General features: G+C 35.1%; 1 protein-coding gene and 1 pseudogene across 2 annotated transcripts in view; one reads left to right on the top strand and one right to left on the bottom strand.

Annotated features, from left to right (window-relative positions):
* The window catches only part of HSD17B4 (hydroxysteroid 17-beta dehydrogenase 4), a 91,606-nt gene that overhangs the window by 63,169 nt on the left and 15,229 nt on the right, over nt 1-13,208 (top strand). Inside the window, exons 18-22 of the mRNA XM_082836765.1 lie at nt 1,519-1,588; nt 2,291-2,397; nt 3,894-3,980; nt 8,977-9,063; nt 10,157-10,295. Coding sequence (XP_082692891.1) covers nt 1,519-1,588; nt 2,291-2,397; nt 3,894-3,980; nt 8,977-9,063; nt 10,157-10,295 — 490 coding nt within the window. The remainder of the gene's footprint in view (nt 1-1,518; nt 1,589-2,290; nt 2,398-3,893; nt 3,981-8,976; nt 9,064-10,156; nt 10,296-13,208) is intronic.
* Nucleotides 4,002-4,686, bottom strand: LOC309960140 (large ribosomal subunit protein eL21-like; annotated as a pseudogene). The gene has a single exon. The product of its transcript is annotated as a large ribosomal subunit protein eL21-like (transcript).

The following is a 13,208-nucleotide window of genomic DNA, read 5'->3' as shown; positions in this document are numbered from 1 at the left end:
TACCATCTTATACAGAATCTTAAGTCACATCTATTTGATAATTGTTGATTTGATTTAATTATTTTTAGAAGCCATATAAAGGGAAAAAATACTGAGTCATTAAAAAAGTGAATAATTTAGAAAACTATCATATAGAGTGATGGGAAAGAGAAAGAGCTTATTAAAATTGTACAAAACATTAAAAAGTAAACAACATTTTCCTATGAATTAGAGGAGATGTTATTTTCTGTAAATAAAATTTGTTAAAAAAGAATAATCAATAATTAAAAACAACAAAAACTCATTAAGAAAGTCAGGTATGCTGACATGGCTAGTCTCTACACAACATTTTAATAGTCTTGGAAAGCTTGACCTAGCAATTGATAAGAAAGAGAAGTCTGGAGCAGCCCCATAGTTAATACACAGATACATTAAATACTTACTGTTAGCTGTTTTATGAATTTCTTCCCTCTCATTTGACCAATGCACAATTTAAATGCTGGAAAGTATGGTGACTTTTTTCCTATTGTTATCTATATCTTTCTGCTAATTCTGCCTTGTCTAAGTACAGAAGTGATGTGAGGATCTGGAGTAAGCAGGAATATAATCTTAATGGCAAGTTATTAGTCTGTTTTTTGCAGGATGAGCTGATCTCAGGATTTAGTGTACCCAGTAGAATGAAAGTTTGTGAGGAGTGTGTGATGTTTATATGTCTAGTATTGGGTTACAGGCTTCAATTTAAAACACCCCATTAAGAAAGTTGACATAAATTTTGCTTGGTTAGAAGAGGCTATAAACATTTACACCTTATCTTCATTGTGTGTTTTTTTAAATGTTTCTTTCTTTTCTTTTTTTAAAAATTAATTAATTAATTTTTGGCTGCATTGGGTCTTCGTTGCTGTGCGCAGGCTTTCTCTAGTTGCGGCGAGCGGGGGCTACTCTTCGTGGTGGTGCACGGGCTTCTCATTGTGGTGGCTTCCCTTTGTTGCGGAGCGCGGGCTCTAGGGCATGCGGGCTTCAGTATTTGGGGTGCTTGGGCTTCAGTAGTTGTGGCTTACAGGCTCTAGAGCGCAGGCTCAGTAGTTGTGGCACACGGGCTTAGTTGCTCTGTGGCATGTGGGATCTTCCCAGACCAGGGATCAAATCCGTGTCCCCTGCATTGGCAGGTGGATTCTTAACCAGTGCACCACTAGGGAAGCCCTTCATTGGGTTTTAATGAGAGTAGATTGATGGATTCCTTTTTGTGAATTTCTCCTTAGGCAGTGGTAACCAGTGTTGTTCCCAGATGTAGTTCTTTGTTCCCCTTCCTATTATTTGACAGTCCTCACCCCTTCTGATTTCAGTGGCAGGTGTTACAAAAAGCATTTGATTTACACTTAATCTTTTTTTGTTAGAAATAGTTATTTTTTAATCAGAGCTACTGTTAGGTACATTATAATGCATTTCTTATGCAATAACCAGCCATATTTCCTGTTTTTAGTTTAATGTATTCTAAGAAGGCACTGGGTGCTAGTTTATTTTATAATTCTTTCTCCACAGGCTGCTTTGTACCGCCTCAGTGGAGACTGGAATCCCTTACACATTGATCCTGACTTTGCTAACTTAGCAGGTGAGTTGCTAATAATGTGAGCCAATGAAAATATGAGCTCAGTTATCTAAATAATACTTAAAGATGTCGCTACTTATGATTGGAAGTTTGAGTAACATTTAAAAAATAGCCCTCTCCTAATATGTTTATGCAAAGGACATGGAAAGGTGGGAAATAGTGTTCAGAAATTGGTGTACGTGAAATTCAGATTATGGTGGAAGGTAGCTCCTGCTAGTGCAAGGTCTAGGATAGGACCATGGGGATGGGTGTCTGAGTTATCATGAAGGTCGAGGCCGTTGGAGGGGAGAGCAAAGAACTGAAAGGTTGAAGAAGGATCATCTACATACATGGATATTGAAATCCCTGTGGATGATTTCATGGTTACAACCAAAGCTAAACAAAATAATTATTTGTGTCCCTAGATCTCTGACATTCCTTTCTTTTTTTTTTTCTTTTTTTGTTTATTTCATAATTTTTTGCCCAGGAAGTATTATTTATAAAATATTTTCCATGTTTCTTAACACATTATTGACCGGAGACGTATTAACGCCATAGGCGTTAGTTTCTGCAAAAATCCCCCCAGTCAATAATGTGTTAAAATAGATGGTATGATTCAGGCTAATGCAGTTTAAAAATGTATTTTTCAAGTCCTGAATGAACTGTTCTTGGTTTTTAAACATGAAATGTGCCTTTATCTAACTAAATTCTCTCTCTCATTTTTAGGTTTTGACAAGCCCATATTACATGGATTATGTACATTTGGATTTTCTGCCAGGCATGTTTTACAGCAGTTTGCAGATAATGACGTGTCGAGATTCAAAGCAATTAAGGTGTGTGTAAATTAGTAATAATTTAACTACTTGTTCCTTTTTAGTTTTAGAGGAGTCTTAGTGACTTCACTTAAAAATAGGTACTATACTGAAGTTATTATTTTTATTATTTCATTGACTTGGCAATCAGCAAGTTTTCTTTTTGTAGCTATAAATGCCTCTATTACACATGCATCATGAAGGATATTATATACAGTTATACTTTTAACAGATTAATTTGATTGTTTTATAAATAGTTAGGGACATACATATAGCAGCTTATATGCCTTAACAAAAACTCGAGATTTACCTTTAAAAATTTATTCATGTTTTACTGTTTTATAATTTGCCTTAATTTAATTGAAAATGTTAAGTGGCTGCATTTGAACTCTAATAAACATGCACCTATATCAGTATGTTGGCTGCATATTGATTTTAGTTTTGCACTTTTTTTTTGTGGTCACTTTAAGTTTATTTATTTTTGGCCGCATTGGGTCTTCCTTGCTGTGTGCGGGCTTTCTCTAGTTGCGGTGAGCAGGGGCTACTCTTCGTTGCAGTGCATGGGCTTCTCATTGCAGTGGCTTCTCTTGCTGCGGAGCACAGGCTCTAGGTGTGCGGGCTTCAGTAGTTATAGCACGTGGGCTCAATAGTTGTGGCTTGCGGGCTCTAGAGCACAGGCTCAGTAGTTGTGGCGCACGGGCTTAGTTGCTCTGCGGCATGTGGGATCTTCCTGGACCAGGGCTTGAACCCGTGTCCCCTGCATTGGCAGGCGGATTCTTAAGCACTGTACCACCAGGGAAGCACTAGTTTTGCACTTTTAAGTTGGCTTCAAGTTTTCATCCATTATAAATTACAAAGAAAACTGACTCTGCACAATTTTGCATAAATCGAAAGACATATACTTAAAAAAAAAAGAAACAAAATTTTAAGGCAGTGTCAAATAGCTCCAAAAGCTTTTATCAGTTTGTGATCCATGCAGCGGTGGAAATTTATTTTCTGATGTCTTGCCTTTGATAACACTGATTATTCTCATTATTATAACTATTTTATAGTTATTATTATAATTATTTAAAAAATCAGCCAATAATATGTATACAGAGCAAATAAAATAGTATAGAAAATTAGGAAATAAAAAGTGTAATTATTCTGTCCTATACAACAACCCCAGGTCTTATTCCTCAGACTTAATTAGTGCCACTTTTAACTGCTTCTGTTAAGTTGTTCTGGTGGTTACTTATATAACTCTACTTAATATGATTATTCTTCTGTGTTTTGATTTGTCAAGATTAAACTATTTATTGATTCTATACTTTGAAAGACAAAGAATTAACTTTTACTAACTATATCCTTTCTCTACTAATTGTATCATATTACTGTTTTTATGAATTTAAGTATAGTCCAGTCTCTGTTTCTTCCTTTTATGCTCTCCAACCTCCCCCTCAAACTCCACCCCCCCTACAAAGTGGAAAAGTTTCATATTAAAACATTTTTAACCCTAAAACACATTTTTTTTAAAGGTTCGTTTTGCAAAACCAGTATATCCAGGACAAACTCTACAAACTGAGATGTGGAAGGAAGGAAGTAGAATCCATTTCCAAACCAAGGTATGAATAATGTAGTTAGAGGTACATTGTTTTGTTACCTTCTTCACTGTATCCTATAATTATGTTCCATCCTAGCATACTTTTGGTTATTACTATGGATATGATATAAAACTTAGAAAGTTTTTTAAAAAAAAATCAGTGGTAACTTTTAATTGAAAATAAGATGCCTCTGTACCTTGTTTTTTATTTTCTGTTTTTTTTTTTTACAGTCCAGGTTTTTTATTTTCTTTACCCCCGTCATGCCATGAATTCATAGGGAATGGGCTCCAGCAGTTCAGGCTCTTTTCCATTGGTTCTCATGAAGTGTGCTTCCCTGGGTGGAGCAGGCTGGCGCTTCAGCTGAACCCAAGTACCTTTCTCTTTGGCTTCCTTCTTTTTCTGATCATTTTCCTTCACTCGTTTCAGGAAGCTATCTTGGCTCTTAGAGTGCTTAACATGCTCGATACGCACATTAATTCCCTTGGCAAGAATCTTGCCCTTAACTTGTTTGTTTACAATGATGCCAACAGCATGCTGGGTAACATTGTAGACTCTCCCAGTTTTGCCATGGTAACATTTGTGGGGCATTCCGTTTTGAACAGTGCCCATTCCCTTGATATCTACAATATCACCTTTCTTGTAGATTCGCATGTATGTGGCCAAAGGAGCAGCTCCATGTTTTCTAAATGTAGCGGGTGCTCCTCCTCTTTCCCTTTGTGTTGGTCATTTTGGTGAATTACTGGAAGATGGCTGTTCTGGCCGAAAAGAAGCTATTTTCTCTTTTTTATTCTCAGCTAAATTGGTGCCTGTCTACATAGCATTTCTGAAAACCAAACCAACCATATCTTTTTGGCTCAACCCATCATTCAAGTTGTTGTCAGAATATAATCTTCAGAAAATTAAAGGCATGACTCTCAGACAGATATAAAATGAAAATGTGATGAAAATTTATTTAATTCGTTAACGAGGGAGCTAGCAAGATGATAAAACTGGTTCAAAGGAGAACTAGAACAACAGGGTTTATGTGGTCCAACAGGGAAAGCATTCTAAAATAATTTTGCTGAGTTAGAGACAAAACTAGTCAATTGTCCTATAAAACAGTAAAACCATATCTGTTATGGTTATATTTCCTACTGGACAGAAATCGTGTGCATTTTGATCACACAGAACCCCACAAATTAACATCTTAGGTCACAGAGTCTGGGCTTAATTCATAGTAAGTAACAAGACAGTATATCTCCCTATAGAGTTAAGTAATTTTGGGGTGAGGCGGTTAGCAGTACTCCAGTAAAATACTAAAAGGATGTGCAATCAGCCTTTTATAAGTTTTTTACAGATTATTTTTGTTAATACAATCGACCAGGGTGATACTTTTTGGCCTGATCATTTGTACTACATTGATGGTTTGTGTCGAGCAGTTTAAGTACCACCACCAACAATAATAACAGTTTATATTCCATTGTATATATGTGGCACATCTTCTTTATCCATTTATCTGTCGGTGGACACTTAGGTTGCTTCCATGTCCTGGCTATTCTAAATAGTGCTGCAGTGAACATTGTGGTACATGACTCTTTTCGAATTATGGTTTTCTCAGGGTATATGCTGAGTAGTGGGATCGCTGGGTTGTATGGTAGTTCTGTTTTTAGTTTGTTAAGGAACCTCCATACTGTTCTCCATAGTGGCTGTACCAATTCACATTCCCACCAGCAGTGCAAGAGTGTTCCCTTTTCTCCACACCCTCTCCAGCATTTATTGTTTTTAGATTTTTTGATGTTAGCCATTCTGACCAGTGTGAGGGGATACCTCATTGTAGTTTTGATTTGCATCTCTCTAATAATTAGTGATGTTGAGCATCCTTTCATGTGTTTGTTGGAAATTTGTATATCTTCTTTGGAGAAATGTCTGTTTAGGTCTTCTGCCCATTCTTGGATTGGGTTGTTTGTTTTTTTGGTATTGAGCTGCATGAGCTGCCTGTGTATTTTGGAGATTAATCCTTTGTCAGTTGCTTCATTTGCAAATATTTTCTCCCATTCTGAGGGTTGTCTTTTCGTCTTGTTTATGGTTTCCTTTGCTGTGCAAAAGCTTTTAAGTTTCATTAGGTCCCATTTATTTTTGTTTTTATTTCCATAACTCTAGGAGGTGGGTCAAAAAGGACTTTGCTGTGATTTATGTCGTAGAGTGTTCTGCCTATGTTTTCCTCTTAAGAGTTTTATAGTGTCTGGCCTTACCTTTAGGTCTTTAATCCATTTTGAGTTTATTTTTGTGTATGGTGTTAGGGAGTGTTCTAATTTCATTCTTTTACATGTAAGTGTCCAGTTTTCCCAGCACCACTTACTGAAGAGGCTATCTTTTCTCCATTGTATACTCTTGCCTCCTTTATCAAAGATAAGGTGACCATATGTGTGTGGGCTTGTCTCTGGGCTTTCTATCCTGTTCCATTGATCTATATTTCTGTTTTTGTGTCAGTACCGTACTGTCTTGATTACTGTAGCTTTGTAGTATAGTCTGAAGTCAGGGAGCCTGATTCCTCCAGCTCCATTTTTCTTTCTCAAGATTGCTTTGGCTATTCGGGGTCTTTTGTGTTTCCATATAAATTGTGAAATATTTTGTTCTAGTTATGTGAAAAATGCCATTGGCAGTTTGATAGTGATTGCATTGAATCTGTAGATTGCTTTGGGTAGTATAGTCATTTTCACAATATTGATTCTTCCAATCCAAGAACATGTTATATCTCTCCGTCTGTTTATATTATCTTTAATTTCTTTCATCAGTCTCCTATAGTTTTCTGCATACAGGTCTTTTGTCTCCTTAGGTAGGTTTATTCCTAGGTATTCTATTCTTTTTGATGCAGTGGTAAATGGGAGTGTTTCCTTAATTTCTCTTTCAAATTTTTCATCATTCGTGTATAGGAATGCAAGAGATTTCTATGCATTAATTTTGTATCCTTCTATTTTACGAAATCCATTGATTAGCTCTAGTAGTTTTCTGGTAGCATCTTTTCTGTGTATAGTATCATGTCATCTGCAAACAGTGACAGTTTTACTTCTTTTTTTCCGATTTGTATTCTTTTTATTTCTTTTTCTTCTCTGATTGCTGTGGCTAAAACTTCCAAAACTATGTTGAATAAGAGTGGTGAGAGTGGGCAGCCTTGTCTTGTTCCTGATCTTAGTGGAAATGGTTTCAGTTTTTCACCATTGAGGATGATGTTGGCTGTGGGTTTGTCATATATGGCCTTTATTATGTTGAGGTAAGTTCTCTCTATGCCTTGTTTCTGGAGAGCTTTTTTCATAAATCGGTGTTGAATTTTGTCGAAAGCTTTTTCTGCATCTATTTAGATGATCATATGGTTTTTCTCCTTCAATTTGTTAATATGGTTTATCACATTGATTGATTTGTGTATATTGAAAAATCCTTGCATTACTGGGATAAAGCCCACTTGATCATGGTGTTTTATCCTTTTAATGTGCTGTTGGGTTCTGTTTGCTAGTATTTTGTTGAGGATTTTTGCATCTGTGTTCATCAGTGATACTGGCCTGTCGTTTTCTTTCTTTGTGACATCTTTGTCTGGTTTTGGTATCAGGGTGATGGTTGCCTCACTGAATGAGTTTGGGAATGTCCCTACCTCTGCTATATTTTGGAAGAGTTTGTGAAGGATAGGTATTAGCTCTTCTCTAAATGTTTGATAGAATTCGCCTGTGAATCCATCTGGTCCTGGACTTTTGTTTGTTGGAAGATTTTTAGTCACAGTTTCAATTTCAGTGCTTGTGAATGGTCTGTTTATATTTTCTATTCCTTCCTGGTTCAGTCTCAGGAGGTTGTGCTTTTCTAAGAATTTGTCCATTTCTTCCAGGTTGTCCATTTTATTGGCATATAGTTGCTTGTAGTAATCTCTCATGATCCTTTGTATTTCTGCAGTGTCAGTTGTTACTTCTCCTTTTTTATTTCTAATTCTATTGATTTGAGTCTTCTCCCTTTTTTTCTTGATGAGTCTGGCTAGTGGTTTATCAATTTTGTTTCTCTTGTCAAAGAACCGGCTTTTAGTTTTATTGATCTTTGCTATTGTTTCCTTCATTTCTTTTTCATTTATTTATGATCTGATCTTTATGATTTCTTTCCTTCTGCTAACTTGGGGTTTTTTTTGTTCTTCTTTTTCTAAGTGCTTTAGGTGTAATGTTAGCCTGTTTATATGAGATCTTTCTTGTTTCTTGAGGTACGATTGTTTGAAAGATCTTTTTTTCTGAAGTATAATGGGGGTAGTCAAGGGAGAATGATCTTCCTGATTGTTAAAAGTCAGTTTTAATAAATGCTGCCTTAAGTTTTAGACATTGTCCTATACATTTGTAGCAACACCATACTTTTATGAAAGAATACCACTGGAATAATTTTAGCTGATATATTAGGAATTAGAATTAGAGTTCCTTTAATATTTTATAAAAAGGCTATTTAAGTATTACTTTATACTGTGTACACTTCCTTTTTGAAATAAGAGCTAGAATTATTTCTTTAAAAAGACTGTGGTCTGTTCCTACCCAATTTCATTCTGTGTTAACCGAACAAATACACTTTACGTACCCCTGCCTCATGTGGATTTTGTGCCATGCCTTTTACTATTTATAAGAATTAAGCAATTCTCACCCTGGCTCCCTGTTAGACATACTTATATTGGAAAAAAAAAAATCCCCCAAATACCAATGCTCAGGGTCCACCCCAGACCATTTACATTGGAATATTTGGAGATGGGACCTGGTCATAAATATTTTTTGAAAGGGCTCCAGTTGATTCTACAGTTAGGGTTAATTAACACTTGTATTAAATCAGTAAGTTTTCATGTTTATTTCTCTTGGTATTTAAGTTATGAACTGTTCATATAATTTGGATTATTTTCTTTTTCATATGAAGAAAAATGTAAATTTCTTTTAAAAGATTTTATACTGTTTCACAATGAAATTGTATTTTCTTTGGAATCATCGGAGTGAACTGGTTGTTTTTCTTTTTCCTCTTGTACCTTTATAAGATCCAAGGAACTGGAGACATCGTCATTTCAAATGCATATGTGGATCTTGTGCCAACAGCTGATGTTTTAGCTAAGACACCATCTGAGGTGGGTTATAACCACTGACATCCAAGTCATACCCTGACTTATGAATTTCAATTAAGATCACTTTAAGAATATTCAGTCGACTTTAGTAAATTAAGAGCTATGAAAGATTCTTAACTCTTGAACTGGAGAACATTAATTTAAAACTGCTTGGAGAAAAAGGAATATTTTGACAACTTATGAATTTTTAAAAAAACTTTTTTGTGTGGATACGAGGGTATCTTTCAAGAGAATATAAGTAATTTTCTAGTTTTAGGGTAAGTAAATCAGTTGTTTAATGAGAAATCTTAAACAGTATTTGGGAGAAAAATATATTAAAAATTTAAATATTCTGTACCTTTTTCTTGATTTAAAGATTTGTATAATGCTTTGAGTGCAGATATAAAAACAGTAGCATGTATTATTTATTAAAACATTTGTGTTATTCTGTATTAACATGCTGAGACTTTTAATAAAAATATTTATATTTTCTGTCTCCAAAATATTAACTTTGTAATGTCGAGGTTTTCAAACCCATGATCTTTGTCTTTCATTCGCCATATTATCATATAACTGAATGAAAATTAAAATCTCTTTAAAGAGAATCTAAGATCAAAAACTTAAGAAATTTTAGAGCTAGACAGAAATTCAGGCTAGTGGTTTATCAATTTTGTTTCTGTTGTCAAAGAACCGGCTTTTAGTTTTATTGATCTTTGCTATTGTTTCCTTCATTTCTTTTTCATTTATTTGAAAGTCCTATTTTACAAACAGAGAAATGAGACCACAGTAGTTGACTGATTTGCGCAGTATCTTCCTGCTGAAGTTAGTTAGGATATAAGTTATCCAGTTAAGTTCCTAGTCTACTTGTAAAATATTATTTCCGAACTTTGATAAAAGTAAAATTCTTTTATTAAGAGGAGTGAGGTTCTGGATGACATAAATTAATATAAGGAAAGGTGTGAAAGAAACCTAGTGAGAAAAAACTGGTTTCCCTTATTTATGTGCAGGTTTTTCAAAAAAAATCACGTTGTTGCACTTTTATTTTGTAATAGTTTTATCCCCTTGAGTCATTTTTACAGAACTTCTAAAATTAAATTAACTTTTCTCTTTTTGCTAGGGTAGGGAGCTTCAGAGTACCCTTGTGTTTGAGGAAATAGGTCGCCGCCTTCAGCATATGGGGGGAGAGGTGGTGAAGAAAGTAAATGCTGTGTTTGAGTGGCATATCACTAAAGGTGAAAATACTGCAGCTAAGTGGAGTAAGTCATGTCCCTGGCTCTATATTTTAAGATAACTCTTAGTCAATAGAGATAAAGTATCCTTGTTATAACTAAAGACCGTCTCTTTGAAGGTAGGTAAATCTTAACCTTCTTCGGTAAGTTGTTTTTTTATGGGAAATAACGGGTTTCGTGGCACCCAAAGCCATGCATGTTTTTTAGAGATGAAGGGAATCAATTAAAATGAAAATATCTGTTTTAAAGATTTCATTGTAACACCTGAAATTAGTACTTTAAACAGTCACCTTAGCCGTATGCTTCTTTAACTAATCTTCAAATTCCTCTTAAATGTGAAGAAAGTACATCGGGTTAAATGAAATATTTTAAAGTTTTGAGTAATTCTCATTATATTTTAACAGCTTTAAAAATATTTTCTTCATTCCCCCCAGATTAACATTTTGGATTATCACCTTAACTATCAGTATATAATCATAATTATTTTCTTCGTCTATACAGATGGCAATCAAAGGTACTAATTTTATCTAATCTAGGGAAGTTATCTACTAGAGTGCCATGTTAGCAACCTGGCAAGGCATCCAATATAAGCCAAGTTGCTGCAGAGAGAAAGCAGTCACATTTCCATTCACTTCTGTGGAGCTCCAAAAGGACTCTGGTACCATTTTAAGAAGAAAGAGAAGATAAAAAGGGAAAGGGGTAAAAAAATTCTACCATGTCTTTTGTATCTGTTGTGTAACTACATTCTTAATCATGGCACAAACTTTTCTGTGCTGTGGTCTCTTAAAAGATTGCAGTGTCCAGTTTTAATTTAATTCTTAAAGTGAAATTGGGGAAGGTAAGATGAAATTACTGAAGATGAGTAAAAAAAATTTTCTAGATCAGAGAATTTTCTTCTTTTTCTGTCTGCATAATAAAAGCACTAGCACTTTTGTGGGCTCACTTTGCTAATCAGCCAGATCTGTTAGCAAGTTTTTAAGTATCCAGTGTCTATATGTCATGACAGAAAAATATGTGGCTTTATCAGATTTCACTGTGCTGTTTCTATATAGGTTAAGGGAAGTGAGTATATATCCATTCTCTTTCTTCAGCATCAGTCAATTATAGATTGCGAAGCCACTGCTTCTAACAATGAGAGTGTCTTTGTTCAGTTTGCTATAACAAATGTACTATAGACTGGGTAGGTTCAACAACAGAAACTTATTTTCTGATAGTGTGGAGGCTGGAGGGTGCAGTGTGAGGGTGTCAACATGTTTGGGCTCTAGTGAGAACCCTCTTTCTGGTTTGCAGATGGCCGCCTCCTTACTGTTTCCCCACAAGGCAGAGAGAAAGATCATCTCTCTCATGTCTGTTCTTCTAAGGACACTAACCCCATTATGGAGGCTCTACTCTCATGATCTCACCTAAACCTAATTACCTCCCAAAGGCCCCATTTCCAAATACCATCATTATTTGGAGATTAGGGCTTCAACGTATGGATTTTGGAGAAACACAAACATTTATTCCATAGCTGACCGCTATTCATATTTTGAATCATGAAGCATGCTATTAATGAACGCTGACCATCATTTCTTTACCTTTATATTATAAAGTGTTCTAGCCTTACTTTGGTAGAATATTCTTTCTTTATAGAGTATTCTAGCCTTAGGTTTATGTTATAGAGTATTCCGATCTCTAGAGTTGTTGGAGAAAAATGGTGTATCAGTGAATGTTCACTGAAACTTCTTGATTTCTCGTGTTTTTTGTCTTGAGGTCCCAAGGGACAGGATCCTTTCATTTGTAGTCAAGCAGCTGTGGTCCCTTGAATCTGTCTACTGATGTGGTACAAGGAGCATCCAGAGTACTTTTTAGCTCAAGGATTTTCCCCATCCTTCATAACTGTGAAGTACAATGGGATCCTGTGTAGTTAAGGTTGGCCAAGAGCCCCTGGAATGCTGAGGGACTCCTGGAAGTGACCTGTGATTGGCTTACACTCCAGGACCATGTTAACTTTCAGGCCCATCTCAAACCTGGTTGTAATCCTTCTCTGGGGACTGTAGGCTAGTGTATGAGATGTAGTATACTATGGTGGTACCTGAAAGCAAGGATTGTAGGCTGTGCTTCTGCAAGTCCCACAACTGATGGTATGAACCATCTTCACTCATTATTTGTATACCACATATCATGCAGATAATCTGTCTATACAGACTTTTTTTTAAAGGAAAGAATCTTTAGGTTTGGGATTTTACTTGCACAGTAGAAACTACTGTTCTGTAGATTTTCATTATTTTTATTCTGAGATGACTATTTTAGATTGCCTAAATACTTTGTAAATCAGACTGTTTTATTTCTCATTACAATTAAAGATCACTGTAAATGCTCACTGAGACCAAAAAAATTAAAATGTATCTCTAAATCAACTAAAACTTTTTGAGACCATCTTCTATTACATATTCCTAGGAAACATTTTGAAGTTTTGTTCAATTGATATTGGTTTAATGTAAGTTTCTTTTTAACATAACAATTGCTATTCCTTTTAGGGAGTATATTTTCATTATATAAAATTTGGTATATAAAAGTATAGAGCAGAAAATAATGATGTATAATCCCACTACCTACAGTTAACATTTTGATGTTTGTCCTTCTGGAGGACATTTTTGCTTATAGGAGGTTAATTCAGAAGGGGGTAAAGGAAGCCAAAACATGAAATATGTATTTAGTTACCCAAAGTTCAAAATGTCTATTTTTTTTTTCTAAAAAACTTCATAGATTAACAGTGATATGTAGGTATCATCACTTTCTTTCTATTTTCTGTCCTTCCTTCTTTCAATTTATTCATGATGGAATTCAACCTTTTCCCCTATAGATGAAACTATATTAGAAGTTGAGTTATAAATATAAAACACAGGATTTTTGAGGACACTGGTGAAGGAAAGGAATGCGATCTATAAGAGAGAAAAT

Source organism: Leucopleurus acutus (assembly GCF_964270905.1).
Source record: "Leucopleurus acutus genome assembly, chromosome: 3".
Taxonomy (NCBI): domain Eukaryota; kingdom Metazoa; phylum Chordata; class Mammalia; order Artiodactyla; family Delphinidae; genus Leucopleurus; species Leucopleurus acutus.
The sequence above is the reverse complement of the archived record's forward strand: the minus strand, read 5'-3'. Positions and strand labels throughout refer to the sequence as shown.